Source organism: Sesamum indicum, linkage group LG3, assembly GCF_026168435.1.
Source record: "Sesamum indicum cultivar Baizhima isolate 11 linkage group LG3, ASM2616843v1, whole genome shotgun sequence".
Classification (NCBI taxonomy): domain Eukaryota; kingdom Viridiplantae; phylum Streptophyta; class Magnoliopsida; order Lamiales; family Pedaliaceae; genus Sesamum; species Sesamum indicum.
In genome coordinates, this window is record NC_142659.1 from 2111445 (window position 1) to 2137655 (window position 26211).

The 26211-nt window shown below is 34.3% G+C and overlaps 3 protein-coding genes across 4 annotated transcripts; all 3 read right to left on the reverse strand.

The window, feature by feature from the left end:
• Positions 1–3224: 3224 nt before the first annotated feature.
• TRZ1 (tRNAse Z1) lies at positions 3225–8834 on the reverse strand. 2 transcript variants are annotated; one of them, XM_011073312.3, is made up of 10 exons: positions 8650–8834; positions 7827–7884; positions 6787–7042; positions 6353–6515; positions 6204–6274; positions 6017–6112; positions 5063–5176; positions 4347–4415; positions 4164–4238; positions 3225–3823 (listed from the first exon to the last, which is right to left on the reverse strand). In XM_011073312.3, the coding sequence occupies exons 3-10, from the start codon at positions 7033–7035 to the stop codon at positions 3749–3751; spliced, it is 912 nt and encodes a 303-aa protein (XP_011071614.1). In that variant the 5' UTR covers positions 7036–7042; positions 7827–7884; positions 8650–8834; the 3' UTR covers positions 3225–3748. The 2 variants fall into 2 exon arrangements, with proteins under 2 accessions (XP_011071614.1, XP_011071613.1); XM_011073311.3 differs by having other exon boundaries at positions 6787–7102.
• Positions 8835–14634: 5800 nt separating this feature from the next.
• On the reverse strand, positions 14635–17210 carry LOC105157019 (uncharacterized). The gene is made up of 2 exons (XM_011073313.3): positions 15839–17210; positions 14635–14945 (listed from the first exon to the last, which is right to left on the reverse strand). The coding sequence occupies exons 1-2, from the start codon at positions 17016–17018 to the stop codon at positions 14908–14910; spliced, it is 1218 nt and encodes a 405-aa protein (XP_011071615.1). The 5' UTR covers positions 17019–17210; the 3' UTR covers positions 14635–14907.
• A 2170-nt stretch (positions 17211–19380) lies between these two features.
• ALDH12A1 (aldehyde dehydrogenase 12A1) lies at positions 19381–25487 on the reverse strand. The gene is made up of 16 exons (XM_011073314.3): positions 25236–25487; positions 24610–24689; positions 24200–24303; positions 23978–24045; positions 23757–23814; positions 23547–23660; positions 23138–23221; positions 22495–22599; positions 22191–22304; positions 21904–22035; positions 21711–21800; positions 21434–21523; positions 20935–21144; positions 20723–20833; positions 19719–19798; positions 19381–19636 (listed from the first exon to the last, which is right to left on the reverse strand). Exons 1-16 carry the CDS (start codon positions 25322–25324, stop codon positions 19498–19500), a joined length of 1668 nt encoding a protein of 555 aa, XP_011071616.1. The 5' UTR covers positions 25325–25487; the 3' UTR covers positions 19381–19497.
• Positions 25488–26211: the final 724 nt, after the last annotated feature.

A 26211-nucleotide genomic window follows, 5' to 3' on the forward strand; every position in this document is an offset into this window, starting at 1 on the left:
TTTGTATAAATTTAAATTTATTTTAAAAAAATACAGTAAGGACAAAATTGACAACTTTATACCTCCATCCAAGAATTACATAATTTCATCAAACATCATGAGGGTATTTGCATTTTTTAAACAACGAGGGAATATTCGTAATTATACTGAATTTTTTGGAAGGTCGTTGTGATTTATCCAAATTATAATGGAATGATTTGAAATTCTTTATATTTAGAATTATCCAAATATATCCAAAAAATTTATCATGCAGGACATGACACGGCAATGATACGACTATATATAATCTAGTTTCTATTATATATATACTCTTAATTTTCAATAAAATAAAATATACAATATAAAAAATATTAAGATAAAATATAAAATAAGCATGTCTATATCTAAGTTTTGAACCAAAATAAATTATTCCAAAAATATACATAATCAATTCATTTGAAAAGTACATGTCTATCATTTTAAAAAGGGGCAAATTACAATTTACTTATCTATGATATAAAAAATAGACAACTAGCTCTCCTATTAAAATAAAATAGCAATTTATCCCCCTCAATGTTTAAAAGATGTGCAAAGTACCCCCTTCACATGATTGGTGTTGTGCACGAGCTTTGGACAGGATTTTGCTTCATTTTTAGCTATAAAATGACTGGTATTGTTGGAATGGGTGACCAAATCTATTTGGATTGGTTGTTTGACATTCCCCAATCTTCATCAAATAATATTAAATTGATTAATATGGTAATTATTTATCAAGTTGGCAGTATGTTTCGTTGTACTTACTACTGATATTGAACGGGCTTTCAATGTCACAATGAAATGCCCACAGATTGAAAAGTTAAACCCATGGAGTTGGGTAGAGCATAGGTTTGACAGCCATAAAACAAACTCTTGAGGGTCAATCTGAAATGTTCGAAATCGAGAACCTGGAGACAGGACACCGGGGGTCCTATAGAGATTTGCATTAAATACTGCAGCCGTGTTTCGTTGGTAGGAGACGTAGGTCGTCTGTGCAGTTTTGGTGGGTTAGTTGGCAAGGTAGTCGACTAACTAAACCGATTCGCGGGAATTGTCACATGAAAGTCTCTTAAAGCTTGGTCGGTATGACTAAGATTCCCGATTCTGATAGTACAAGATTAGTCCCTCGAACTTGAAGAATCATAGCAGTCACGTGCATACGAAGACTGTATCTTGGTTATAGCGAATGGTGGCTGTGTCGTGAGGCATGGTCATCATAAGCTTTATCTAGTGCAGTCGAAGAATGTAGCGAGAATGGTGAATTCCAAGAGAGGATCTATCCTCTGTCAGTATATGACAGAAAGTTCTCCTATGCGCTCGAGATGGTTTAGACTCTGAAAGTCTTTGGCCAAAACATCGATTAAGGATAGGATTCCTAGATTGAATGAGTGGAATAAATGCATCCCGAGTATCAAGTATAATTGCCTAGTCAAGGATGGGAACCAACCCCCAATTTCATGCCCTAGACTATGGCCAGGAGACAGTTGACAGTAGAACCGTACTCGTATGGACATGGAGCCTAAAATATTTACACTATATTTCACCTAATCTCTAGTGCCATGGACTGTTGCTAGACGACCACCCATAGTAACGGGCTATTTTCGATTATGGGATAATCGAAAATAATTAATTAAATTGGATTTAATGAATTATGCTGGTCACACACACCCAAGTCTAGCTATAGGTGAACTTAAAGAGTCACACCCTACCACTATAATGGGATAGAATTAATTTGAAATTAATTCCAGAAGAGTCGGATAATTGATTAAATTAATTTTTGAAGGGAATAAATGATTAGATATTTTATTTAGACTAATTCATAGGATGGATGACTTGAAATTCTAATTAATCCAATTAATTAAATTTCAAGTTCATAGGATGGATGACTTGAAATTTAATTAATTGGATTAATTAGAATTTCAAGTTCATAGGATGGATGACTTGAAATTTAATTAATTGGATTAATTAGAATTTCAAGTTAGCTATTAAAATTAATTGGATTAATTTTATTGGGCTCAATTCAATTTATAAATTGGATTTATAAATTGAAAGAGAGATGATATAAGTCTTGAATCCTTTAATTGGATTAAAAATATTTTAATTATGGGCTTATAAATTAAACTAGGTTTGATTTAAAAGTTCATTAGACGTGAGATTGATTTAATTTTAATTAATCAAGTTCGGTCATTAAAATGCAAGCCTAAGGCCTTGGTTAGACCATGGCTAGGCCAAGGAGGATTCTTGCTAGGTCAAGACTCCTTGTTATACTATGACTAGGTCATATTTATAGCCTCTAAAACCCTCGTAGCCAAACCTTAGCAGCTGCTGCACACACACCTATGAAATTTTACTCTCTCCCCCTCTCCAAAAAACTCTCTTAATATCTTAGAGATCGAAAGAGAAAAAGGATCAAGCGTTAATCAATAACGTGCTTGATTCTTGTGCTTTTGTGGTGGTCTCGCTAGCACGAAATCAGCACATCCTTTTAGTGGTGGTGTATTATTCTTTGAAGGATCTCCAGATTGAGATCTTGCCATGGACCGATTCGGAAACGAAAATGAAAATGGAGAGGAATCAATGCTTGTAGCCTAACAAGAAAGAGGACAAAGGTAAATCCCATTTACTTTTATGCTTCTTGTTTTTCTTGTATTTATCTATGGCCTTTGGTTTTTATTTTACACCGAACACTCGAGAAAAGGTTAAGGGTACATTCCTTGATCGGAATTTAATTGTTTACTTAAATTGTATTTTTTTTATTTTTCAAGCTTTCGCCGCGTTTCTCGGAATGATCCACTTCTTTCAGTTATATCTTTAAATCCAATACAACTTGGGCTTTGGAGTGCTAACGTTTTGTTTTGCAGGTCTCTTCCTTTCAGATTTTGCTATAAATAATCCAAGCACAACGTCTAAGTTTGAGTTCGCCGGACTCGTGCTAAAACAGCACGCATCAATAACTTAATATTTATTATAACACGCAAAAATAGTATACCACAACACTAATATTTTAATAAATTAAGCAATTGAGCAATATATTGATTTGATTATCAATATAACAAAAAATTATAAAATAAATTATAATAAATAAATATAAAGTAAGATAAATATACACGATGATAAACCCATGAACTCAAATTTATTCGTAGAACCTCTATCTCAACATTAGTGGCTGAAAATAAATTTTATAGATTACAAAAATATGAAACATAGTGTATTGGAATTGTTGATACTTCATCAAAATTCAAGCTTTAGCCAAAAAAAGAACATCATCAAAGCTTATTACATTTATGCAGACGAAAAATAAATCGAACCGATGTTCCCTTTTATGTTGGACGAGTGATAGCTCGTCGAAAATCTTTCATGAAAAATAGAATATGAGAATAAAATTTTACAATAAAACTTAATTCAGGATTCGACAAACTGCAAATCAGAACTAAGATCAGATAAACTACTGTATATAACTGCCGTATTCCCTGGTATCAACTTCTAACGCAGGGAAACCTCCTCCAACACAGCTTGAACATCAGTGCTGAAATGGATGAATAGATCAGCAAGCAGCAACTCAGCTTATAGACTTTCATCATGTTAATCATCATCATTCAAGGTTGATGAAACGAAACTGAGTCTGTGTACTTGATGGAAGCTGAGTGCTCTTTATTCTCTGCGTTTCAACTGAGAATGTACGGATTCAGATAACAGTTTTTGCATTCATGTTTAGCTTGAGTTTTGCTGCACTTCAAAAACCTTTTGTGAGGGCAAAGACTCGTCCTGCCAAAGGAGGAGGTAATGCAGAGACGGCATTTTCAATGACCTGATAAAACACATGTGGAAGTCTGGAGATGAGGATTAATAATATCAAACAATGCATGGCTATAATTGTTATCATGGCATTCTAATAACTTCAATATCCCATAAAATCTCATTTTCTTTGCATAAGATATTCGTTGAACTTTAAAAACAATGATTGAGAATAGTTCAAGTACAAATAGGTAATTGTCAAGATCCTATGTGCATTGCAATCCCCTAAATGGAGAAACATCATTGATAAGATTTGAAAATATGGTACATAGATGGCTTCGGCCCCCTGTTACAAGGAATCATCAAGACTGATTCTCATGATGTATTCTAGTGCTGGAGAGAAAGATACTTACGTCTAATTGATAGCGAGCTGAAAAGTGAATTAGAAGAATTGCTTTGTTGTCAAACTTATCAGCGTAATTGATAATCTGGTGACATAAAATGCGCACAATTGGAACAGCAGTTAGTATCTAATAAAGTAGCGGAATAACACGGTACGGGAAAGAAAGGAAAATACTAGGTCGTTAGGACATTACCTCAGACAAATGTGTGTGTCCATAGTCTCTTGCATCCTCTACTGTGCATGTATCCTCCACATATGTGCTCTACAAGAGAAAATTGAGAACAAGGAGAAATGAACCTAGAAAACTATATTGATGACTTAACTGTAAGAGTCAAGAAAGACATGTCCAGCCCAAAATCGGAATAAATGCTCCGTTTTTTAACTATAATGAGCTTGGGGCAAGTCATAAGTTCACAAGGAATACAGACACCTTTTTACTAAATAACTCTGCAATAATCAAATAAAAAACGTGCTTTTGGGAATTCAAACTTATAACTAAAGTTAGCATCAAGAATGCATACTTTGTATTAAGATAACCTAAAATTCAGTTGGATCTCATTTCATGCTATTTTAGTGCTATCAGAGTAATAAATTGTTCATGCCATCATACAACTGTCATACTTCAAGAAGCATTTTGTAGAATGCTTATAAACTCATAATCATATCACAATATATATACCATCAATATATGAAAAGTTTTCACTTCTCTCAGTTGCCAATAATATCTCAGTTGATTACTCTGCTGCCACTTTGTGATTAACATCACAATTTGACTGGAAATGAAATGCCTAGTGGCAACCAGACAGTTGAAAAAAATGAGGTATTTGACATGAAAATAGATCAGCTTTACTTGAGGGCCCTAACTTGCATGAAAAAAATGAAAGATATAGGTATACATGAAGATGTTACCTCCAAAATGAGAAGCTTTGCTTTCAAAACATCAACATTCTCCGGGTCAATAATAAAATCAGACATAGTGTCTCCTGTAAAAGCAACCTCTGGTGATGTATAGGTATCTGTAATCTGCCAATGCAGTAAAACTTATGGCATCAAATATTACCTCTTCTAAATTTCATAAAAAGAATGGATAACTTTGAACAAGAAACACATTAACCAGAAGAAACTTCACCATCAATTATTTTCTTGTTCACCTTTTTAGAGAATAAATCAAGATTAGAGCATGAGGTATCTTAGAAAGCGAAGGCAGAGATTGACAGTCAGAGTCTGGAAATACAAGTTTTAGATCTTTTAAGCTTCTCCAAAGCTTTTTGGAAGGTAAGAATACTCTCTGGTACTCTTACAAGATGTTGGAATATTATTAGTTGCTCCTATAAAAACACGGCATAAATTAATAAAAATTATCCCCAATAAGTAACTTAAAAAGAAAGGACAATTTGGTAATGTACAGAAGTCTAAAAACCAATATCAAATATATCAAGCATAGAGCATTATCTTCCCAAGAAATGGCTCTAAAAAGTTCCTTTTTGGCCTTCAAAATATATGTTTGTATACTTGGTATACTTGAACTTCATCTGGTAAGAGATTCCCAAATTTCTGCACTTGTTGTCATACTTCAAATTCCATGCATAAACAAGTCAAACAAACAAATGAAACAGGCATTGTTGCTAAAAATTTCCGTAGCTCAACAACTACATCCAGCATGTGACAGTGATACCATACTACTCAAAAGGCAAGAATCTCTAGCACAGTGCTACACCACTACAGAAGTGTACTTCTTTCATCGTGGATGTAATAAATGATAAACAATGAAAAATGAGTATAAAAGTATGCGTTTAATAATTTAAGGAGGAAGAGTTTCATATAAATTCATGAAATCAAACTGAAAGGATTCTTGAGACATACCTCCACACCTGATAGCCTCAGGCTTTTTAACTCAGATCCTGGCAGCCCAACATATTCCTGCTTAAGTTTGTGTCTCACAGAATAAATTATATACCCCTACGGAAAACCAAAGCCAATAAGCCAATCCTCCAAGTACAACTGATCTTTCCAAAAAGCTATGAAAAAAAAATCAAGCCTTGATAACAACCTGACTTGGAATCACATGATAAGTTTTAAATGCTCTGACAATGAGGTCTTTTCTTAAATGAAAATCTTCACCTGTAAATCACAGTAAAATTAGAGCCTGCGCAAAAAAGTTCGCAAAAATGAACAAGAAGCGAAGTTGCTCTTTATTACCCACATCCAGACCAACGAGAGTATGGTTTAGTTCGGATTGATCCATTGCCCTGTGTGCTTCAAAAATCTTCTCCACATTTTCTTTGATCACTTTTGGCACAAAAACAGTAGGCGGCGCCATTCGGTATAAGCCACGGGTAGCAACATACATGGGTAGTCCTCCCTGAGAAACACACAATATGAGGATATCCTTCTACACAAGACATACTGACAGATTTCTCAATAGACTGAAAACACTTGAAAGAAGCTACATTGTGTTTGTCCTGTCGAACACACAAATGCACATTTTATATAACCAAAAGAGACAAAGGCAAAGTTTGCTATCTGCCCCAAATCTCGCTGAAGCTAAAACACTCAGAAAAGTACAACGTAATTGCTTCTACCAATTCCATGCTTCAAAAATAATAAAAACTTGAGGTCAGGAGATGAATTACAATATGGTCCATGTGGCCATGGGAGATGAAGAGGAACTGCTGGGAGATGGCACGTTGAGGGCACTTGCCAATGTCGAAGGCCAAATTGAGACCGGGCAAAATGACACAGGTCTCGTGGCCTGCAATTGACAGTCCATCGATGGAGTAGCCTTCTATCTTCAGCTCCTCTTTTCCGGCTTTCTTCTTCTTTTTCTGCTTCTCTGCTTTAAAATCAATCGCTTTGGAAGCATTTTCATCAGTGGACGCCATTTCTATGCTGATTCCAAACACAAAATTTAGCAATTTCTTACGTTCTTTCTCTTTGAAGCTTGTGGTTCTGTGCAGGGAACAGCGGAAAGAGAGAAAAGGGGATTGCAGTTAGGATCTGGAAAAGAAACCTGGTGTTCCCTCTGTGCCAGGTCAGTCACTTTGCTTCCTTTTTATTCATTTTATTGTTTTGGTGTGTGTTTTTCCTTTTCAGTGGGCACCAAAAGTCAAACTATCTCATTATTTAACTAATTAATTGGTGATAGGATTCAAGATTAAATGAATATGATTAAGTACGGATCAAACATATGTCGTTTACTTTGTTTGAGGAAATGATAGGAAAATTATTATCATGTGTTTACAATGTTGATCAAAATAATCCAAACTGCCAAATGTCGATGACACCTTTGGGTTTTTTTAATTAATACATTTATGAGGAACACACAAATCAAGTTATGCGAATGCTCTTCTTCTCATCCACATTCAGCCTCTTTGCAAGATTCGTTCGACTTCCCTTGCTCTCCCCAACCAATCTTGGATTTGGAATCCCCCTTGCTATGGGATAGCAAGGGAAGTCGGATGAATTTTGCAAAGAGGCTAAGTGTGGATGAGAAGAAAATGATATCAACAAGATTACTTGTTTACTAATACCCTTTCCAAGAAAGAACTAATTATAGAGTTTCACTTGAGATGAAAACCATTATTTAAATTTTACATAAGTAAAAAGAGGGATCTAATTTTCAGGTATAATTATGTGCTGCAACTAAAGAAGAACTCCAGGAGTTTGGTGGTACCTGCAAAGCGCGATAACTTCACCACTTTCCCTTCTTGAACCAACCTGACTGTCCTTACCTGTAATATGCATCACATATAAATCAAAGCAGAAATATACCAATTATTTCCCAAACAAGACCAGAATTTTAGGACAAAAATGAGTAACCTGGAGAACTCGGTGCAGGTTTTGAAATAGAGGGCTTATTCTTTTACTTCTATAAAAGGTATAAACAATCCCACCCAACAGAAAAAGCCAAAGCGACACTAAATTTCATAAGCACTGGGCTTATGGGACTTTCCCTTTTCTCTTTCACACCAATTTTCAGACAACAATAGCTCAAAATCCAATTCTTCAATCATTTAAAAACAGCACACACACACACAAGATGACGTGCTATATGACCAAACTCTTCTTCATCGTCACAACCTCTTCTGTACAACTTTTATGGAGGCAGCAACGCTGCCTCTCTTACAACTGTTATAGGGACAGCGTTACTGCCTCTGTTTAAACAAAAAACTGAGAAAAAAAGAGGCAGCAGCAGCACATTAAAAAGAAAGGAAGAGGCCCAGTCTAGCTATGTTTTTAACAACAAATGTTTGAAGTTAGCAGCAAAATAGCAAAAAATAGATTGCAATTCTACACCCTAATATACTTTTCCCTCCACCAACAATTCCCCAATTACTAGTAGTCATAACAATTTTCACTCTCAAACCACAATAACAAAAATCTCATCGGTTATAATCACTTGCACAACTTTCAGAAGACCCAATCGAAATGCTTATACGCTTACTTAAAAGAGAAATGAGAGTGGTTGTTGTAATGAGAAGAATGAGGGAAAGTACCTGAATAAGGAGGATACCCCGATGGCAACCACAAGCAAGCTTGGAAGAGTGCCGGAGGCGACGACAAACTCTGAGGTCCGGAGGCACTGACAACGGAGCTTGCAGACACGGCGGCGATGGGTCAAAGAAATTAGACAGAGAAAGAGACTTATGAGAGGTGCTCTTTTTATTTACTTATTTATCTAATAAAATGTATAAATCACTAATATATATATATATATATATAGAGAGAGAGAGAGAGAGAGAGAGAGAGAGAGAATTTATTTGAAAATGTAAAAAAAAAATTATAAGAAATTCAAAAGAGAGGACAAAAGGAAAATCAACCCTAAACTTTACCGTCAAAATTATTTTTTTAGGTTAATTACGCTTACATCTATTTAAAAATATTAAATTATATTTTTTAAATAAAATTTGAAATTATATTTATATCAGTCTGAAAAGTTTTACACCTAACCTCCTTCCATTAAGATTTAGAATAAAATATTAACGTACCCAAAAAATATATAAATTTTCAAGTTTGGTTTCATTTAACATATTCATGTATATTTTTATACTTATAAAGAGATAGATAATATATACATAATTAGGTTAATATCATTACATTTTTTCATCATAAGTATAAAATTATTATATGAAAACGTTAAAAAGGGTACGATTAAAAATTTATGTAATTTTGTTTTTCTTTTTTGTTAATATTAGCAGTTTTCATCCAAATCCTAATAAAAGAGAATCAGGTGTAAATAGTGAATTTTGGTAAAGGGTGTAAGCATAATTTTGTAACCTTTTCTGTTGAAAGTAATTTTATATTTTTAAAGAGAGTTTAAGTACAATTAATTCTTTTTTTTTTTTCAATTTTACTCATTGTAATAATTCAAAATATTATTTGAAGGAAAATAGTTCATTTGCAACAATAAATATATTTATGATATATTTGATTTTGCATAATGATTACATATTTTCATTATAAAAAATTTTCTTAGTAAAGAAATTCAATTCTCTTAGCAAATTAATACTATTGTTACGAAAATGATTAATATAAGGGCTAGTTCTGTGACGAATTATACCTTTCTTGCAATTATTTTGTAGTAACAAATGCATTTTCTTGTAGGGATGCCTTGATTTTCGTGCCTCAAATATATATTAATTTAAGAGAGTGTTTGCGAAAATTTCTTGGTTTAGAGAAGCGATTTTTGTTGCAAAAGTTTTTTCGATAAATATAAATTTCATTAATTAAATAGAAGTACAAAAGTATAATACAACAATCATCAGAAGTAGGCGGTCCTCTCAACAGGTCAATGGATCTGCGATAAACGATAAAGTGCACAAATACTAATAGAGTAAGATAGATCAACACTCAGTGTCGCACGTCCTCGATGATGATGGTACCCACGATCGATGCTTTCCAATTACCCCTATCAAACCATCGAAGGTTATATTCGCGCCATATGTGGTAGATAAAAGAAGCCGATAATACATGATAAGAAGTCGAGATACAATACTTCCCCCTCCATCTGGTCGTTGCCCACATGATATCAGTTGGCCAAGCTCGATTTGGCTAGTCAAAGTGAAGGCTTTATCGAATCACCCAAGCATTGCCCTGAATATCTGCAATGAAAGAATAAGTGGTTGTGTGTTTTGGATGTCCCGTCAGCACATAAGACACAGGAAGTATCCAGGTGGTAGAGCCAAGGCTTATCTACGATGAAAAGTTTGCCAAGGATAGCCAATCAGAGAACAAAAGCGTGTCTGGGTATCTTAAAGGAGCCCAAGAGTAATGAAACCAACCTACTTTGGGTCCTGGAGTACTGAGAGATCAAATTATCGAAGCAACTGTTGAACTTTGCGATCTCCAGGAAATACTGTCAACGCCTCCATGAATAGGAGGAAGATTGTGAAGAATCTCCAAGCAATCGATATCAGTGATAATAGGTCAATGCCATTGCCTATCCTCAATCACCACAGTAACCTTGTCCATCATCAGTGTGTTAATAAGCCATGGGCCACACGGGAATCGATGAGCAACCGACCCAAGCACATGCCAAAAATCCTACCATAGATAGAATGATGCCCCATCACCAATGCGGTAGTCAATAAAAGGGCGTAGTTGAAGAAGTTTTCTCCAGCCCCAAGAACCCCCACGTTTTGACACCGTCCAGATATATGTCTCTCGAAATCGAGTGTAGTGGATCCAATTGACCCATACGGACATTCTGTCACCACTAATCACCTTCCAGAGTTTGAGACACATCAGAGCACGGTTAAGTGTAGCAATGTCTTGAAACCCCTTGGCCACCTTCATCAAAAGGTCGACAAACGAACTCTCATGCCACATTTGCATACCCACTATTTGACGTTCCCTCCATAAGAATGCCCGAAGCCTCTTCTCAATCTCCCTGATGACAGAGGCCCAATAGACACTCAAAGCAGTAATGATAGTTTTTATGATTTGCAATCGTCCAGCATATGACAATGAAATGCTCTCCCATCCCTTAATTCGCCGATCTATTTTGACAAGTATCGGCTTACAATCTGCAATAGTAAGTCGTGAAGAGAGAAGGGGTAGTCCTAAATATTTCATCGGCAAGTGTCCCTCCTGAAATTGGAGCACCTCAAGTAAGTGCTCATGGATTCCGTGTGCCGATCGCAAGATGATTAAGTGGCTCTTTGTAAACTAACTCAAAGCCCAGACATGTCACAAAAAATATCCAATTTTGTTGCAAAAGTTAAAAATTATAATAGAATTTAGTAACAAAGTAGCAAGTTAATTAGTCATACTTAATAATATCTCACATTTAATTTTGGTTTATTCTATTACTCTCATTTATCCCATTCGACAAGGTACATGGGGCTAATTGACTATCTGATTGCTTGTAAAAATTGTTTAAAAAACATATATCAAATTGATTATATCATACTAATATAAAAAAAAAAAAACACCTGATCAATTTTTTGTGATCCAGATAATGTCCTTCAATAAGATAACCTACTTAATCAACTTCCCAAGTTTTAATAAGTTAGTTTACTTTTCTTTCTTTCTTTCTTTTATTTTTTAATGTGATGTGTTGGTTTATATATTTTATTTTTATATATAATATTATTTAAAGCGTAAAAAATTATTTATTATATGCACATAGGAACGGCGTGCCACGATGGCTGATCCTATTGTAAAGAAAAAAGAGGCTAGAATGCATAAAATCTGAATGTGTTTTAAAAAGTCCGCCAAAAATTCTCCTTTATTTTAAAAATAGGCAAAAAAAATCCTTCTCTGTTTTTTAAAACATAGCTAATCGCCCCTCCTAGTTAAATCCAACTAACGGTGTTAACTTTTTATAAAATGACTATTATATCCTTACTTAATATATATTATTTTTTATTTTAATGATCATTGGATCTTTTTTTAAATAATGATCGTTAGGTCTAATTAATTAATCTTAACCAGTTAAATTTATAAAAAAATGAAAGATTTGGATTCAACAAATTATTTAACTATATTATATAAAACTAATTAAAAATTATAAAAAAAGTTATTATTATAATATAAAAAAAAGTAAAAACAAAAAAAAATCTAACTACCCACCCACCCCTGCTGCTTACCCCCTCCCCAATCGCCGCCTTCCCCCTACACCAACCCAACCTCGCGCCACCCCCCACCCCAGCTGTCCCCGACAAAATAAAGAAAGAGGCCAACGATGATCGGTTGGCCTGGCCCCCCAATTTTTTTTAATTAATTTAATTATAGAGCCATGACCTGAAGCCATGGAGGATAGAAAAAAGTGTATGATTGAATTTAAATCCGACTATATAGGCGATATACAGAACCGATCATGTAGGCAGAAGTCTAGAGAAATAAAAAAATATACAAAAATTGCTATAAGTTCCAACAATGTAGGCGAAATGTAGACCCTGCCATATAAGTTGAAAGCGATAATCAAAGAATATTTTTTATATGATAGATATAAAGAAAATTGGATAAATTAAGAAAAGACTATTTTGGGATCCTTTTATGTTTTGTTAAACTAATATGTAAGAATTTTAGTCTAAAAGCCACACAAAAGCCCAAACAATGCCACACATCGGCAAAATCGAGCAACAATGGCAATACCAACTTTGTTCATACACATAATTTAACTCAACGACTCAGAGGGTCTCTTCCTTATTTTCATCCAATTTCTCCTTATATTATCAGTAATAAAAACTACTCGTTTTTTTTTTTGTAAAACATATCACTAAGAAGAAAAGATTGTACAAATGCTTCTGCTTCAGCAAGATTTCAAAGCCCCAGAAAATAAAGTAAGAAGGATTATTTATAGAGGGAGGAAAAAACAAAGTGTTTGTTTTTGAAACAGGAGTTTCATATCCGCATGATGTCCTTTTTTTATTTAAGGACATGTGGTGGCTGTCATCCCCAAATGTCACACTTGTTATGACACGTGTCCATTAGTCAGAATTTTCAATCTGTTAGCGTTATTACTCACTTCATTTTTTTTCATGATTTTAGAGAAGCTACTTTCCTCAAATTCTGACTCTAATCGTTTGTAATTTGTCATCTCCTCTTTGTTCTTCAGAAGATTTTGAAACTTCTATTTTTTATTTTTTCCTTTAAAGTATGTCTAATTCCTTTGAATAATTTATCAAGAAGATCTTCTTAAGTGAGGTCTTCAAAGGGATCCTGGGATTCTCCTGCTAAACAAGAAAATTTATTTTCTTCTTCTTTGGAAGAGATTTCTATTGGAGATTCATTTGCTGAAAGATTCTCTTTGAGATCTTTCTGCATTTGGTTCAGATATTTTTCAATCATTTGTCCTTTAGTGATAACTCTGCTTTTATTAAGATTCTCTAAGATATTTGTTCAAAGGGATTAGGAGGTTGTTTCTCCCTTTCTCGGCAAGAGTTTTGTATTCCTGCAATTTTTCCTCCATCTCATTGAGAGTTTCCTGACCAGAGCAAATTTCAGTCTCTGGATTGATCTGCATTAACTTGCTCCAAAATTTTAAAGCAAGGACTTCTCTTAATACATGAAATTTTTTGTAGGGTAATTCCTACTTTTTGTAACCATTTCCAAATCCATGGGATATAGAATTTCATAAAGAAACAAAAGGAAGTCATTTCTTCGATCCATTTTCTTCATTTTCTACCTGAATAATTTTCGGCGAATAATTAATCCATTCTATATAATATGCCTAAAAAATTTTACGGAGAATTTTCATTGATAACTCTATCTATTGGTTGGATGATAAATCCCAATTTTATTATCTCGTCTTCTAAGGTCCCTATTATCTTTCTCATCAATGGATTTTATGGAAAAGATTTTCTTAAGAAAATTTAAATATATATTTTAGTTAATTAAAAATAATTATAGATAATTATAATAATTATTGTATTTAAATTGTTTTATACCTTATAATTGTTATAATTGCTTACTATTTATATTCATGTACATATCTAAATTTTGAAAAATAAAATTCAGTATATTAGACTTTGTAATGTTAATTTCTTTAACTTTTTTTTGGTACTTTGATATTTAATATAAATATATTTAAAAATAAAAGAGTTTATATTTTTAGAAGAGAGAAAAAATAAATAAATAAATAAAAAGTCAATTTGACCATTATAATTTTAGATACAATCTATGGATATTTTAGTCAATTAAAGACAAAAAGGACAATTTATCAATATGTACGTACAGACAATGTGCTGCGATCGCTAATTATTCTAAATTAATATATAACATGTATCTTTTACACATCACATCATCTATCATTATTACACTTTTATGTGGCATTACTCAAAATGCTCTAAAAGAAAACTGAAAACCAGTTCATCTGTTAGTAAAATGAGAAGAATGAAAATCACAAGCAAATCATATCCTAACTTCTCGATTTTTTTTGGGGGGGTGAGGGCGCTCACACAGCAATCCAGAAACAAGGAGCAAAATGCTCTCAGTTGGCTGATGAAGAAAACAGCAGTCATGCGATAGAGAAAACCTAAAAAAGACAACACACATTTTGATTTTGCTATAACCAAACCAATCATAGATTTTCTTACATAATGGTGGAAGTTTCTCTAGTTGATCAAAATTGGAGCAATAAAGAAAGTTGCACAAGATTCTCAAGGAAATAAATCTCTCTCTCTCTCTCTCCAACAAAAGGCCAGAAAAATATTGGAAGGCCGATGCCACCATCAATGATCTTCAGTTAAAAAGAAACGAGTTTTCTGATTAACTCCTTCAAATTGTTAGTTGGCTGGTGTGATCCATCTTCAAAAAGCAAAACTTCCCAAAGCATCACGGTGGTAGGCTGCAAACACGATTCATACAGCTTCTCAGCCGATTTCAACAGAGATACAGTTGCATTTCAGATATAACTTGACATCAAAGACAGACATATAAAGCAGGGAACAACGGGTTACTGAAGCAATTTCTACTACCAATGTAACAGCAACAACTACTCTATGGTCAATTACGTACATTTTTACATAAGGTACATATAAATGCTATTGCTCATCAAAAACGGCCTCCAGCATATCAAATGAATAGGACATAATTAGCAAACACATAACCAAGACAGACCTTATGACCGAACCAAGATCCCAGAAACCAAACCAAGACATACCTTATGACCATAATTTTTGAAGAAATTCATCCAGTTTCCAACTTCAACCCCTATTGCATTCAGGATTCCTCTTAACTTACTGTCTACTTAGTGAAATATTTACCTAATACTAGGGACAATTACGCAGACACTGCAATAAACAACCCTCTATCCGCAAGTGGCAGTGTGAAATCAAGATCCTATGTAAACAGGACAGGTATTGGTACTGATGGCTATTAAATATGATTAACCATAACATAAGCCGGTTATCCTTGAAAGAACAAAGACCAACAAACTGTCCACAAAAAGTATGAACTAGCATTTGGTAAGTAAGAATGAAAGTAACGACAATGTCAAACATAACTTACGTTGGGATGCTACAGATTTTACATAGTTAAACAGGGTCTTCTTTAACACGTTGCATGAAAACATTAAATGCAAAATATAGAGCACCGGACTGTAATTGAACCAAATTGACATGCAGCCAACAAATACAGTTCATTTCAAAACAACATATAAACAGCCAATTGCACTTATTGGACAAGCTTAAACTAATGGAGGAAATAGCTTTATCAAACAAGACAAAGTTCAATCCATACCCTGGTTTTCAATTCTCAACCTTTCAGCCAAATTTGCCAAGGTACCGCAGAGCCTTGCCTCAGTAGCTAAGGAACTAACAACTTCTTCTAACAATCTCAATTCATGAAATTCAGAGTGCAAAACCAAAGAAGAGAAATGCTCATCCACCACCACGCTAAGACATTTCACAACAATTTCAAGAGTCGGAATCCAATCGCAAACCTTTAAACCCAATGCAGATGATGCCTTAGGACAAGGACCCACTTGAGGAAACCTCTCATATTTCCTCAGCCACTTCCCCAAGTACTGAATCAGAGCCTTTATCTCATCATCATTCAACTTACTGACACAAGCCGAAAAAATCACCTCATCAAGATTCTGAGATGTGAACAAATAATGCAAGCACAATTCCGACACTGAAAATCCATCGTGTGCCAGCATGATCAAAAGTGCTGCTTCCTTCGCCCAGCTCTTTTCCTTCCCATTAACTCCTCTAGCACTTGCTTTCTCAATCGCTAATAATGCTTGGCTCTCCCAATGCTCCCTCACACTAACCAGACTCTTGTACCCATCGCCAGGTACCATCAAAAAGTACTTCAAAATGCACATTATATCATAAGTCTGCAGATCGAGCAAATGTTTAACGCACAAAACAATCAAGTCCGACTTCCGTTTTTCAATCAACGTAGACACCAAATTCGATGTAAAAGAATGTCCCACGAGCCCATTAACTATCAAAATCTCCAACACATCCCAAACCTCCAAACCAATACAACCCTCCAAAACCAAGCCACTGACATTCCTGCCCATCAAAACCCCCAACTTCTCAACCAACTTACAAGCGTACCCTTCTTCTGCACTATTAAAAGAGGGCGTAATTCCGACTTTATCCCCAATTTTCTCCAAATGCGAAGTAATCATTTCCAAGAACTCAACTTTACCGAACGAGTTCGTGTTTTTCAGCTTCCTCTTCAGCTTCTTGAAGAAATTTTGCCCTAATTCGATAAGTTCATGGTCGGTCTGCGTTATTTCCCATCCAGTAACCTTCTTTACCGAGTTTTCAGCCGGCGGGTCATCAGCTTCTGGCTTTAGCTTGAGGAAAATAGGCTCCGGATTGAGCACAATCGGATAATCGCACTCTTGATCAGGCAGGGTTTGGGTAGCCGATGAAGCTTTTGTAATTACTTCCAACAAAGACATTGAGAGAGAAAAAAGAGAAACTCTTAACAATAAAAAGAATGGAGTCCACAACTGTTCTTGCCTGAGGCGGTGGAGTACACGGTGGTAGTGGTGGGAACAGAACCGGCTGCAGCAGCGGCGGTGGGGACGGCGGAGGGCTCTTGGTGGGCACTGGGCGGTAAGGTTTAGGCTGCGCAGAACTAGTTGGAGTGTGTGATTATAGTTGGTGCATTGTGGGCTGGGCCTGTAAATAAATATTGGGCTGTAAAATCCAGAAAGAAAAGAAAGCAAAAAAAAGGGTTAATATATAAAAAAAGTATAAATTGCATAACACCCCCTGTATTTTATAAAAATAGCATAAAATCCCTCTGTGTTATATTTGTAGGCAAAAAAACTCCTGTATTATTTAAATGCGAATTGGCATCATGTTTGCCATTTTTACTGCTATTTTTAATTAATAAATGTCCATTTTGCCCCCTTTACATTTAAGTATGCAAATATTTTCCCATTCTTATTTACCAAAGAGCATCATGTTAATAAACTACATACTATTAATTATTTTATTTATTATTTAGTTTTGATATATTTAATAAATTATATTTATTTATAAAATACATTACCTAAATATTAAAATACCTAAAATAGATATAATTTTAAATTAACAAATCACAATATAAAATTTGATACTGAAATTAACTTTTCAAGTTTAAAAATTTATATGAGTATAAAGAAAAATTGATTATAACAAATATATATTACTAACTAAATTAAATCATTTTTTAATTTAAATATATAAGTTATAATTATTTATAGAATATATCAACTTAATATCAAACACTAAAAAACTATTATTACTGTTTTATGTTATATTATTTATAAATAATATTTAATTAAAATTATCATGTTTTAAAATAAAAATTTAATAGCTCTTTTATTATTGTTTAATTTTGAAAAATTAAATTATTTTTACTTATTTTTCAAAAAATAAATTTTTAAAATTCAGATTTATTTTATGTCTATATTTTTATATTACAAAATTCATATAAAATGTAAAGCTAAAAAATAAACAAAAAACTAAAACGGTCGTCTTCTGCTTCCGCCCCACTCCGCCTCCGCTTTCGGCCAGTGTCGCCTCCTTCCCCACTGCCTCACTATAGATCTGGACAACGGGGATCGAGTGGCAACAGTTCGACGTCGCCCAGACTGTGAGCAGTGACCGGCGTCACCACCTTATTATATATATATATATATATTATAACTATGTATATATAAATATGTAAGTATATATGTAGATACATTATATATAACTATATATATAAAATATATATTTAAAATAATTTAAAACTAGGACCGTTCGTTATTATTTATTGAAAATCAATGGGCTATGATCATAAGGACATAACGGTTAATTTCTTGAAAAATTTAACACCATTAACCCTAAGTAACAAAAGGAGAGAGTATGTATTATTTAAAAAACACAGAGATCTTTTTGTCTATAAAATTAACACAAGGGGTTTTTAGCTCAAAAATTAAAACACAGAGAGTTTTTATGCTAGTTACCCTGTAAAGAAACATGTAAATTAATTAGTGCTAAAAGAACATTACTGTGACACCAATTCTAAAGTTTGATAATTACAGAAACACTCCTAAAAGTATTTAGGCCCATTAAGAATTAGATACATATCTGATTGAGTTATTAGGGATATTTTGAATGATATCAACTTGGAATATGAGGAGTGTTGACGTTGACGCTTTTTTTATGTATATATATGTAATTGTGTACAAAGTAGGAATAATTTGAATAAATTAACTCTAGATCTATGGATCTCTAAATAATGATCTCTCTCAATAAAATTGCACTTTTGGTCCTGGTTTTATGGATCGATATTTATTGTACCTAAACTCTAAAAATTTGATAATCTTGATCTTCCCCACCAAGTGTCAACGGCAAACGCATGCGTTTGATCACGTGCCATTAATAAACGGTTGTTGACTTGACTATAAATGACCAAATTCCACTTTACTTTCTATATTTTTCATGAAAAAGCTTAAATCCTCTTTCCGCTCCTGTTTTAAAAATATGCTAAAAATCTGTCGTTTGAAAAAATTTCTTTTTGGACTCAATTTGACTAAAGTACATTTCTTGATATTAAGTTTTCCAATTGATATCTCAAACTGGCTTAAGTTTCGAAACACCTTTCTTGAAGTCTACCCAGCGAGCGTAATGAACTTCTTTTTTCTCAAGTCCCAAACACCATTCTCAGATCCCAAACACCCAATCCCGATCACTTGGCGGGCGACCAAGATCTCCAACCCAAAAACATTACAACTTCCAAAAACAAAACGGAAAATTTATGCAATAACTACTACTTATCTCTTTGGATAAAAATAAAATGCATGCATTCATTTATTACTCAGTAGAAAAGTACATGTCCTCATTTTCTATTTGACCTGTAATCCATATGTATACACCATAGTTATTCTTGAAATCTATGCAATTTCAAGTTGGTTTTGGAGTTGTCCAACTTTTTGGCACCGGACCAACGTCGTATATAATCTCCCGATGGCACGACCACACGAGCTTTATTGCTTCTGGAGTTCCTATTCCTGCTCCTCTTGGATCACCAGCCGGACCAAACCTTGCCGTATCATTGTTTTTATCAAGATACAATATCATACTACAACCCAATATGTAAACATACTCGTTTGACTTTAACCTACCAGTGATTTTGTGGAGCGCCGGTCGTTCTTGCTCTCAATCCGGCATAAGTGGTTCCGTTGACTGAGTTTCCAATAATCTCCTGCAAATTTGATATTTTACTAACATATTCAGAAATATGTATCCAGAACACCCGTATCTAGTTGTAGACAAACATTTAACAACAGAATGTAATTATAATTTTTCGAACGTAAAATCACAAGTAAATCGATATGCACAACTTTACCAAGTACTAAACACATGTTGTAAGTGTTATTTTGCATACTTTGATGTTGCTTCAATCTTGTGCAATTGTTAACATGCAAGATGATAGAATAATTGGGAGGTGTATATCCAGGCATTTTCTATTTCAATTAAAAAATATTGAACTTTCCAAGTAAAACGACATGCTAAAATCGTTCAGCAGAGCCTAACTCAGTGTCTTGAAAGTTACTACAGTGACGCCATATGAGAAATTCATCATTACCATTACCCAGTGACATTTGTATGAAAAAAAAGGAAAAAATACTGCAGCTATGGTTAACTAAGTGACGTGAAACTAAACCCTACCTTAGGAATACCAAATATATGAGGATTAAAATGTTCAAGTATTAAATTTTTGGGTAAATTACATTGACACTTTTAAGGTTAGGCTTAATCATACAAATACCCCCTGCCCTTTATAAAATTACAAGTACACCCTTGAGGTAATGTTAGTGCAATGTACCCAAGGGCTCGTTCTGTACTACAACTACAAGACTGAAGGATGTATGTAATTTTGCAAAGGATTGGGGGTGTTTGTGTTATTAAATCTAACGAGAGGGACTGTCAATGTAATTTACCTAAAATTTTTAGATGTTGATGGAGCAACAAGCTACTATCTGTATGACCTCATGCAAAGTGACATATTACTCACTTCAAACTGCTAATGGCATCTAATTACTAAGCAAAGTCTACTTGCAACGGAGGAAGTAATAGACGAAGAAGAAATAGAAATTGTAGAAGAGAAAATTATTCATAGTTTTACTTGTTGGAACAAAAGGTCATTTGAAACTACTGCAGCTGTTAAATGCGCATGCATTCTTTCGAGCGCATCCAGTACCAATGGAATCTGGTTGTGTTTGTATTCCGTGACAATCTGGGGAGTTACATGCATAAAAAAGAAATTAGAGTATGACGAGCAACTATATATCTTTGTTGATTGATGCTAAAGAATTCTGATATCAGGACGTAATATACCTGGAAAGGGCCGAAGATTTCTTTGGTTACCAGTTCATAATTAGTCTCCTTCAATATTTCTTCTAGTGGGATGAAGACGGCAGTAGGTTTAATGGCACCATACACAGCAGGAATAGAGTGATTTTGTAAAGGTTCACCGCCAAAGATAAGCTTCGATCCTTTTATTTGAAGCAATTTGTTCATGTGATCAAGCATTGCATTCGTTGTAAACTGCAGGCAGAAGGACAAGAAAGAAAAGAAAAGAAAAAGAAGAATCAGAGATGTTATCTAGTTTGAAGAAGAGGAGAGGGGACCTGTAAAACATACTCACGAGAATAATCATGTGTTTGCCGTGAGTGCGGGTGAGAAATGGTGAAATGAAGTTCCATGGTTGGATACGGAAATTTGCAGTTTTGAATTCTCGAATTATGTTCAAGAAAATAAGCAAAAGATTGTAGAAATAACTATAGTGTTATGCTACCATTTATCAGAAATAAATTTGAGACAGAGAAAGACTTACGGTAAGAACAGGGCCAACAGTCAGATCATCGAGCTTCCTTCTAGCAGCAAGACTAGTCAACTTATTTAGGAGCGAACTTTTACCCCAGTTCTGCAGATGGATAAATATTGTGTAAGCGAAAAAGGTAAAGGTCATAATTTTAGAAAAAACTACTTCCAGGTGACTCAAGATTTCAAGTTCAACAACAAATCCGTAGAAAGAAGAGATGCATTACTTAAAAGAACTAAATGCTTAGAAATCTACGAGAATCATTAGCACAGGACTTGGTGGAGCGTACCTCATGCATGAATAGCAGCGACTGTGCTGAGCACTTTTGGCCACTGCACGCATATGCATCTTGATCACAAACCCAAGCAACATAGTCCTCCTATGAAAATCAAACAAGTGAATCGTATAGCTGCAAACAAACTCATAATAATTGATCGAATAACACAATATCTTGCGGCAACAAAAGGTAAATGTTATTAAACCTCCTGGACATCAGGGCCAAGGATCTTCCAGTCGAACCCAGCATCTTCCAGTTTGATACGACCCTTCAGGTCAACAGCCAGTTTCTCCGCGACTCTTGAACTGCCAGTGAAGAGTGTCATGCGTGGTTTCCCCTGTGATACAATATAGAAGTTTGAATACGTTCCATGCTCATAAAGGCTGTGAAGTTAATATTGTGCACCACCAGCAGAAGGACAAGTACTGAAATGAAGACCCTCAGGAACAGATGAAGCGGCCGCAATACTCATCCTAGCATATGAAAACTAACCTCCAAAAGAATTTTGTTCATTGTCTTCCCATCAGAATTTATGAAGTCAACATCCTCCAATGGTAACCCACAATCATGGAGTAGTCGGAGCATTTGTTCCATTACTATGCAGACCTATGAGCAATCGAAACATATTGCATTAATAGTTGAAGAAATTGTAACATCTACAGAAGCACGCGCGCTCATAGAACGGAAGCTGGAATAAGGCACATGCCAAGCTATATAAACATAAGTCTATAAATTTCCGATTCTCCTCCAAGAAGTGAAGATTGTACCATTTACAGTCTCGTCTTCAAAACCTCACCTTGCTATCAACTTTAAGAAGAGGCTTGTTCCCCATATATAGGGCACCCATCAGCTGAAGCACTGGAATCTCCAAAGGGAAATTGAAAGGAGTGATAATTGCAACCTATATTAGAAAAAAAAATAAAAAAAGTAACTTGGCAGCTTAATTCATAAGAAAAAGAATATCACAGAGTGAGTCGCAAGGAAGATGCCTTCAAGAATTTGGAAGGTAATTATATCGCCGACTAGGGATGTAAATAACTCTAGCTCGACATAATTTCAAGGTAGGAGCTCGAGTTTATGATTTTGAGCTCAAGCACAACGAGCTGATTTTCTAAGAAAAGATGAGTCAGAACTCGAGAGAAAGCGTGCTAGCTTTTGAACAGAGTAGTAAGCCGGACTCAAGCTTGAGCTCGAGAAGACCTTTAGTTGAGCCAGCTTGACTCATTTGACACCCATATTTTTGACATAAATCCGGCTGTTCGTCTCATTTTTCACGCATATTGCGAACAATTATCTCAAAATGATTGAAAAGTATCAATTGAACAATAAGGCTGGTACATCTAATAATATATTATATCTATAGAATATGCACAAGATTCTCCATTTATTCTTGGTGAATTTAATGTCACAAATATATGCATTCATAGATATCAACTTACTGGTCCATAAGGCCACCTAAAACCATGACTCTGCTGACCAAGATGATTTCCAGGTACTGCAAATGACCTAGCAAGGAAACGTACCTGCCATATGAATTGAGACACGGAAACTATTACATATTTGAAACATGAAAAAATGAAGGAGCTATTATTTAGAATTTGTAAGAAAAGTTTTGAGGCACTCCTCTCTTATACGATTCTTGCTAATCATTTACAAGAGATAAAACAAAAGAGTAAATATTTTCAGAAGTTAGACAGGAGTCATATTAGTAGATGTAGGAACTTACATGCAATTTATTTGATTAAGTACTCAAAATTCAGCCAAGAATGAATTATAGTAGTGTAACTAATCATACTTTACTCTTGCTTCTTTTACTTTGTGCCACGTAGGATTTGAATAGCCAATTACCTGATCACCACAGAAGTTTTCTAGGAACTTCTGAGTGACATAAACTTCACCAAGAGCCTGTTCGTAACTCTTTGGGCTCACTCTTTGTATCAATTTGGCAAAGAAGTCAGAGACCTAGAAGCAGGAAACAAAAAACGATCTTTACCACAGTTCACAATGTAATGTTTAGTTTGCTAACAATGCAAGATCTTCTTCAATATAAGAGTTCACCTCAGGCAGGGAAAGCTTGTGAGCTGCTTTTGTTGTTACGTCTCCAAGCATGAGGTACCTGCGAAATTTGGGCATTTCTAGAGTTATTAAACAACTAAGAGATCAGAAAATCTAATAGGCACCTATAAAAAGGTGAAGACTTGGAAAAAACTTCACAAGATCTCAACAGAAAGGAAAAGGAGCAAAAAAGTTCCTGAAAAAGTAAATAAGCTAACAATAACCTTTCAGGTGCTTTAAATGGATTGTGCAAACCATGTTTAGGGCACTTGGACAAGCTCTCTACAAAAGGCTGCATAAATTTGGAACTGTTAAAACATGTTTGAGGTGAGATGCTTCCCCGATAGAAAGATGTTACTAAGAAGGGGAAGCAGAAGCCGATGAATAAATGCATCAGTCACTTATTCAGAGTAATATAATAAACAACACAACTACATGGGACGTGCCTGTATTCCTTTCTCATCTACTTCCGAAACTTTAATAAATGATTCGCCATTTAATGGGTCTGGAATGGTATTCCAACTAGAGGATCTTGTCCATTTACCCTGCACTGAAAAGACAAGAAGCAGGAAATTCTTGCTGTTATTTTATGTAAGGCAAAACCAGTAATAGATATAAGGTTGATACTCTCGTCTCAATCAAGTATCATGCAGTAACCTCATCACCATATGACTCACTTAGGCCATGTTTTACTAGATAAGTTTCGGATAAATAACGGTTAAGGGCATTATTAAATAAACAATGATTCAAACTCATGAAACCCCTATTTGTTACTATTTATATTTTGGTGTTGTAAACAGAAATACATTTCTATTCATAAATAAACAAGTCTTGCTCCAAGAGTTGTGTTATGTACCCAAATTTAGCACTTCAGCTGGCTTAGATCCTGATACTTCCTCTGCATTCACCGTTGCAAAAGGTAAGGAATGAAGAAATCTGCATTACACACAAGACACAGAAAATTTTAAGCCAAGGACAATCAAACCTAGTAACAAAGACTAATCACAAATACACGTGGGACATTACTCCCACATAAACCAAGAACCGTCGTACTTCCTTCCTCTTTTCCTTCTATCAGACCCATGCAAATCAGAAAAACTCAATACAACCGAAACTGCAGTGTAACGTGAGAGCTGACTACCCACATCTGATCACTGCTTCCCAAAATTTCAAGAAATGATCAATCCCGTACAACCATTCTACTACCATCGTCCCACTTACATTATCATCCAAGATTGAATTTCTATTCAATACTGAGTTGCAAACAGATAAAAAACTCACTTACAGCAACCCAAAACACTACAGCAAAATCGATCATATAACTATCCTGACAGCACAATCCTTCCAATCACATTATCCATAGCTTAGATCACTGACCCCCCTTCACTACTACACAATCAAACACAAATGATTCAACCTTTTAACCAAAAATCCAAACCCCACATGCAAAAACCTTCCCAAAATGGCAGTTCTCAAGATTACCTCGAAAAATCAGAAGAGCTAAACCAGCTCAAAGAAAGGCGTTGGCTCCCTTTGTTCTTCAAGTGCCGGAAAGCCAATAAACCACTCATAATTCTCTGGTTCTACTCAAAATTCACTACAGTATTAAATTCAAATAAAAACCTCAGAGAAATGGAGGGTTTAATTATTTAGATCAGATGTGAGGATTTACAGAGTTTTTGGTCTTTGCATTTGCGCTTTTCTTTCTGCTTTCTGTTATTTCTTGATATGATGTCCATTTCAGTTCCCGATGAATACGTTCCTGCTTTGATTTCAATTCTCTTCGGGCCCAAATTGGAGAAGTTTCTATTTAGGCCTATAATAATTGGATTGGGCCAGAACAGAAAAGGCCATTTATCATTTTGTATCAATAAATCTTTGGTAAGTCTGTGAGTTTATAAATTACTAACCGTTATGGTGCATATAATAAAAAAAATTATAATTTAAAATATATTATAAAATAAAATTTAAATATATTAAATCAATATATTATATTAAAAAGAAGAAAAGAAAGAATGAAAGAAAAAACTAATTTATCAATTAATATAAAATTTAAAAAATTAAGTAAGTTAGCTATCTATATCTATTATATATTATCTATAGTATTTAAATTTTTTTATTTTAAGTAAGTTAGGTAAATATTAATGGTAAGTATTAAAGGCAATATTAATGATTTCCTTAATTGATTATAACATATATATTCTTTTAGGGGCGTAAACGAGTCGAACTCGAGTTTGATTTTATTTTTATGGCTCGAGCTTAAGCTCTATGTTTTAGGGGTGTAAGCTTGCTCTTATGGTTTGAGCTCGAGCTAAATACAACAATTTGTGCAAATTATTTATTTTTTAATAAAATTATATTATTATAAATAAATAATATTAAATATTATTATATTAATTATGAAAAAATATAGAATATATGGTATAATATTTTAATTTATTTTTATAAATATAAAGTA